Source organism: Nansenia antarctica, assembly GCF_963989245.1.
Source record: "Nansenia antarctica genome assembly, chromosome: 6".
In the NCBI taxonomy this organism is placed as follows: Eukaryota; Metazoa; Chordata; class Actinopteri; order Argentiniformes; family Microstomatidae; genus Nansenia; species Nansenia antarctica.
In genome coordinates this window covers 37058759-37065631 of record NC_137676.1, presented here as the reverse complement: position 1 = coordinate 37065631, position 6873 = coordinate 37058759, and the positions used below count along the sequence as shown (strand labels likewise).

The following is a 6873-nucleotide window of genomic DNA, read 5'->3' as shown; positions in this document are numbered from 1 at the left end:
ATTTGCAGATTCACTATAAAACAGATAAACCCAGCCACATTATTCTGTCTGATTGAGAAAAGCAAGGAGACATTTCAGAGGTGAGGACTTATTTAATGTATTTTTTGTATGTGCTCTATTGATTCCCATTTTTTTTTTTTTTTTGAAGGTCGAATGAAATAGATTCAAACACTTAGATGTTGACCAGATTCACAGGCGTGCCCTGCTAGTATGATATGCTGTAGCCTGTAGATTTTTTTGTTTGTTGAGGTCATGACATTACTGTAATTCAATACATTTACATTATCCTATAATAGGATTTACTTTAGAGGAAATTAGAGATGCACTCTATTGTCCTGCCAATGGTAACACATGACACATGTTATTTGGGGACCTGGCCACATCCTTACATTTGCATTTTTGCATTTAGCAGACACCTTTACCCAAAGCGACTTACAACATACATTCTATAGTATGAAGAGCGCTTGTGTTCCTGATTGCTGGTGATTGACTGGTAAAAACTACAAGGCACCTCTTGGTCATCTTAACTGTGACACATCGTGTAACATTTAAACTTTGCCTTAGAGTACTGACCCCACTCAACAAAATGTGAATAATAAACTGTAACTGCAGGAACTGCAGTGTTTGGAGTGGAATCTTTCTTTATGAGTTGTTCCTGTTTACCTCTTCCTCTCTCTCTCTCTCTCTCTCTCTCTCTCTCTCTCTCTCTCTCTCTCTCTCTCTCTCTCTCTCTCTCTCTCTCTCTCTCTCTCTCCAGTGATGGGGTCGTACCTAGTCTTGGCCTCTGTTCTACTCTTCCTAGCAGGAAGGGGTGACGGTGGGCGGGTGCTGGTGTACCCAATAGATGGGAGCCACTGGATCAACATGAGGATTCTGGTAGAGGCCCTGCACACCCGGGGCCACCAGATCACCGTCCTGCGCTCCTCTACCAGCTGGTATGTGTCTGAACTCTCCCCCCACTACACCTCCATCACTGTGCCCCAGGAGCGTCCACAGAACATCGAGAGCCAGGAGTTCATGTCTGGCTTCCTTAAAAGGACCGTGGACATCCGCAAGGGCGAGGGCACCCCCTGGGCCTTCCTGGCATTCTACATTAATTTGTTCAGAATGCTCAGACAGAACCAGGAGATTGTAGCCCAGTCGGTTGTCACCATGTTTGAGAATAAGACTCTGATGCGGGAGCTGAAACAGGCGGAGTATGACTTAATGCTGACCGATCCGGCGTTTCCTGGTGGAGTATTGGTGGCCCACTATCTCCAGCTGCCCCTGGTATTGAACGTCCGCGTACTGTTCAGTGGGGAGCCACACATCGCCATCGCTCCCTCACCCTTCTCTTACGTCCCACATCTCTTCTCCCAAAACACTGACAAGATGAACTTTACACAGAGAGTTAACAACATTTTCTACTATGGCGTCATCCTCTGTATGTATCACTTCTTCACAAACCCCCCCTTCCAGGCCGTGTGTGACCGTTACTTTGGCCCCAATGTGGACGTCATGTCCCTCATCCAGGGAGCAGATCTGTGGCTGATACGCTTGGACTTCATTTTTGAGTTTCCACGGCCTACCATGCCCAATGTGGTCTACATAGGGGGATTCCAGTGCAAGCCCTCCAAACCTCTCCCTGCTGAGTTAGAGGAATTTATGCAGAGCTCTGGAGAACATGGGGTCGTGGTTATGTCTCTGGGCACCCTGCTGGGGGATCTTGGTCCTGAGAGGGCTGAGGTTGTTGCTTCTGCGTTCGCCCGCCTGCCTCAGAAGGTGGTGTGGAGACACCTGGGAGAGAGGCCCTCCACCCTGGGCAACAACACACTACTGGTCAAATGGCTGCCTCAGAATGACCTGCTCGGCCACCCTAAAACCAGAGTCTTTTTCACACACGGGGGCACCAACGGGGTCTACGAAGCCATCTACCATGGAGTCCCAGTGTTGGGGATCCCTCTTATCTTTGACCAGTTTGACAACTTGGTGCGTCTGAGGGCCAGGGGCGTGGCTGAGGTGGTAGAAGTGACCACGTTGGAGGTGGAGTCTCTGACACAAGCTCTAAGGAACATTCTGGACCCAGGGAAGCCCTACAGAGAGAACATGCGCAGGCTGTCTCGGCTTCACCACGACCGACCTCTCAAACCCTTGGACAGCGCCATCTTCTGGTTAGAGTTTGTCATTAGACACAAGGGTGCAGCACACCTGCGTACTGAGTCTTACAAGATGCCCTGGTATGCCTATCACAATGTCGATGTTGTGGCGCTGTTGGTGGGCACTGCTTTGCTTGTACTTACTCTGGTTGGAATTTCCTGTAGATGTCTAGTAAGATGCTTAGTAAGGAGGAGAAAGTCCAAGTTGGAGTGAATAGATGACTTAATGTTGGATGAAACATGGTACTGCTGGTAATACAATCAATCAATCCTGAGATCCCTACACTGGCTGCCAGTCTCTCCAAGAATTGAATTCAAAGTGCTCCATACTGATACATATCAGATCTCCTCCCACCATATATTCCCGCAAGGCCCTTAAGGTCAACTGAGACTAATCAGCTAATCATTCCAAGAATTAAAACAAAACATTGTGGCACTGCCACATGTGCCATAAATGTATATGGTGCACTATATTTAATTACCCAGAAAATAACTTATGAAAGGGGTTATTGAAATGAAATGTCCTCAAAGTTGTATATGGTGTGGGTAAATGAAAAAGAAACTTGTAATGTGTGGTGAAAGGTCATTGGTTTCTGTCTATGTTGAATGCTATGTCCATTGGCAATGTACGGGTTAAAGGGGGAAGGACGCGACTTTCGGAGGCACCTGTCCACTATAAGGGAGGGGTCAAGGAGGAAGTAAGGGGGGGTTGTTTTGGGGGAAATGTTTGGAGAGAAGGAGATACGAGGGCGCCAGTTTTGATATTGCAGCCGCTTAAATTACCACACGGACGGACTGAAGTTTGAACCGTTGATCCGGGGAAATCAAGATAGTGTATTACACGGAGATCACAGAGACTCGTTCATCACCGTCGTATGTGGATTACCTGTCATCGCAAGTGTTGACCAACCCTATTCTACTCTACGCTCATCGCTGTTCCACCTCTCTCCCAAGGAACGGGTGAGAGCGATCTATTTTGATTTTGTAAGGTGATCAACTTCTCCAGAATTGATTTAATTGAGTCGTCACTTACAAGCGAGTCCGTTTAATCTCAACGAGACGTCCTTGATATAACTTCTAAGATAAAATGATCCAATCAAATATTCGGCACCACTACTGAACTGTTCTTTAAGAGAATATTTATTCGAGCACATCTGCAAACAATAATATCAGCATACAATAGCATTTCATTCCATGGAAAGGGGTCTTATCTAGCTTCACCTCCGCAGACCAGGATCAGCTGGTTAACTGCAGAAGTTTCACCGGACAAGAGCCCCGCTTCGCCTGGGACCACAGTCTTTATATCTTTTTCTTAACATTTTGGGATGGGCTGTCCCTCTCTGGTAGGTTTTATGGTAAACGTCTGTTTTATATCGGAATACTCCTTTCGGTGTCCGTGCGCGTGTGTTATCTTCTTCTTCTGACCCCTCGGTCGTTTGTCATGGTGGGAGTGTTTGGACACTCTGTCTGCAACGGTATCCTGAACAGCCTAGCACGACGTTAGACACACACACATTCAGGTCTGTAAGTTCTATGTCCTTATCAGGATCGCTTGTGTAAACATCACTGTTGCCAGGCCCACAGACTCCCATGACTTGGGATTCGATTAACAAGTTTAAAATACAATATTGAAGAATAGACTTATCATTAATCATTAGTTATGATAGTATAAAATGAGTATAGGAAAATAGAATATCATAACAGCAGGTACAAAATGGTTGTTAGCACATAGGTAAAAATAAGCAATCTACAGGCGGTTTGAACCACAACACCCTCTCCCAGTCAGGAGCCCCTTCCCCCCACGTCGCTCAAAAGCAGAACCTCTCTTCCATGGCTCTGTGAGACTTCAACTGATCCCAGTCACATATTATTTAAATGAACACACAGTATTTAATACAAATCCCTAACAAATCCCCCCTTGGTCATAAACAAAATTATGACCATCACAGAGAATTTGTAGCTGGACGTGGTGAGATGGGTCTAAGACAGACCGCAAATGCCTTTATTTACACCATTCCATCACAAACCTCCATAATCACAACATCTCTTCAACCCCTACGTCACGATACACCATCTACCCAAAGTTCTCATTATCAGCGCCCAAGTTTCTCGCACCGACCCATGAGTGGGACCATGTGCCTCAGCACCAATAACATTCATGCGCTCTCCACAACCCGTAGCCCTTTTCAGAGGACTAGCTTTGCGTCACCCCCCTTGTTACCCACACTGACCTTTCTTGGGGGGAGGCGGCCCCCTGTATGTCATCTATAGTCTGTACAGAGCATTTAGGTTTGTCTAGCTGGATTGAAACCAGCTGATGTTCGCTGGGGACATATCAATGGTCTGCACTTACATAGCGCCCTTATCCAAAGCGCTTTACAATGGCTTCTCATCCACCCATTCACACACCAATGGTGGCAAGCTGCCATACAAGGCGCCGGCCCTGGGAGCAATTCGGGGTTCAGTGTCTTGCCCAAGGACACTCTGACATGTGGCCTGCCGGGGCTCGAACCGCCGATCTGCCAACCTTGTGATCATTAGATGGCGGCTCTACCTCCTGCATCACAGCCACCCCCTCCTGATTTAGCGGCTGCATCTGCAGCATCATTTCCTTTATCTTCGTCTGTGTCGGCTTTCGAGTGTCCCTTCAGCGGTGCCTCCAATCTAAAGGCAGATATCTATACAACTGTGATCCCCCACCTTTCCAACACATGTCTGCTACAGGTTGTGTCTGATTCCCTGTCCCCTGATGTCAGAGTCAAATACGCAGAATACTAAACATAACTGTCCCAGAGTGAGAAAGAACAGCGCTTCTTCTCCTCCGAAGCCCTCTGCTTATCAGTAGTCGTAAAACCTTTGTTTATCACATGAGAGTATCCTGCTCTGCATTCTTGTCATTCACACAGTTTTCAGTATTCACACAGTTTTCAGTAAACATTGTCACATTGTTGTTGTTTTAAAGACATTTTTTTTTTTTTTTTCCACACCTGAAAAGTCGGAATGCCGTAACCATTAAAAGTACAAGTAGTGCTGTTATCGCACTGGCACAGAGTCCTATATAGCGCGTAGCATTAAGACGTCACACGTCGCCCCCCTTGCCCGTCCTGTTAAGGCAGTCATAGCCTTTTTCTAAATGTGAGGGGTAAACATCTGACTTTTAGTTCTATTCATACCGGGACAGTTTTTTCCTATAGAGAGAGTGGTTGACAGGTAGGCCCATCAACAAAATGCAGTCGTACATACAGTACATACCCTCACTACCACCATTAATTGAAAATACCCCAAAACCAGCTATTTGTTTCCCCCCTTGTTTGCAGACTAAACATGTCACCTTAGAGATGGTGTACATCTCCATTTATCTCGAACATTTCAACCACAAAAACACACACATCTGCAACAACAAAAAACAACAAAAGCAAACCCCAAAAAATAAATACAAATACAAATAAAATACAAATAAAATAAGATATAAATTGAAATCAAATATATCTTCCTCGACATGGAAGCAACAGTCGGCATACCATTATGCAATAGATTATCTATCAATATCAATAATAATATACCTATTCACTATAGCAAAAGACACCCAAATATCCACAAAAATACCAGTTCACGTCATTCTCAAGCTCCTCCAACCTATATCCCTCCAAACATCTCATGATGTATTGTGTCGAATGCTCTTTTTATTTTATTTTATTTAAGGTCAATGAATATACCCAATGCATATTTCTTTCTCTCTGTACAAGTTGTTATTTGCTTCTACTAGCTCCTTTAATGCCATGGCAGTAGATCTAGCTGTTCTAAAACCATACTGACTGTCCATTAATAGTTGATGTTTTTCAATGAAATTGTCCAGTCTTTCATCATATAGTTTCTCAGTCTTTCATCATATAGTTTCTCTAACCCTAACCCTAACTGTTATAATAAGGATACTGGTCTGTAATTGGTGAAGAGGTGTTTATCTGTTGAAGTTTTGTTCATACATTTGTTTCACTTCAGTATATCAGTAAAATATTTTTATTTTTTCCTATAGTTCCCAACGATATTGAGTCAGTGATTCTCTCTCCACAGTCCTCCTCAGCAAATCTCTTTCCAGTGCCGTTTATTTCTTTAGCTAGTTTTGGCCCCATATCAACAACATATATATATATATATATATACACTGTATATATATATATATATATATATATATATATATATACATTTTTCTTAAATCCATCCACCACCTAATTTATAAGGCTAATTTTCCCGTCATTGTCTGTAAAATGTTCTACTTTGTTCCTTTATCATTATTTTTTATTCTCATCTAATAATCTGGTATACTACTCCTTCTTACATATTCTCATAATACTTATTATTTTTTATTTTTTATTTCTTATATTTAACCCCTGCCACGTTGTTTTAGTGCATGGGCCGTTTTTTTCATATAGAACTTTAAATGTTTCTAGGAATAACCCATACGCTTTGTCCACATCTGATTCTTCATATATACTCTTCTAATTCCATTTTAATAACTCATTTCTAAAAGCAGATATGGATTCCTCAATTCTTATTCTCTTGTATGTTATTTCCTCCCTCTTCTTTCTATAATTACATTCATAAAATGAAAAGACAGGCAGGTGATCGCTAATATCATGGATTAATACACTTGTTGTGTTACTTTCCACATTATTTGAGGCTAAGTGCATGCTGACAGAGTCGCCAGGAATTTGAAAATGTTATACATGTGGTGGGTCTG

The 6873-nt window shown here is 43.3% G+C and overlaps 1 protein-coding gene across 1 annotated transcript; it reads left to right on the top strand.

Annotated features, from left to right (window-relative positions):
* Window positions 1–759: 759 nt before the first annotated feature.
* LOC308159793 (UDP-glucuronosyltransferase 2A1-like) lies at window positions 760–2349 on the top strand (the record flags this gene model as incomplete). The annotated part of the gene is made up of 1 exon (XM_080533605.1): window positions 760–2349. One exon carries the CDS (start codon window positions 760–762, stop codon window positions 2347–2349), a length of 1590 nt encoding a protein of 529 aa, XP_080389731.1.
* Between the last annotated feature and the right edge of the window lie 4524 nt (window positions 2350–6873).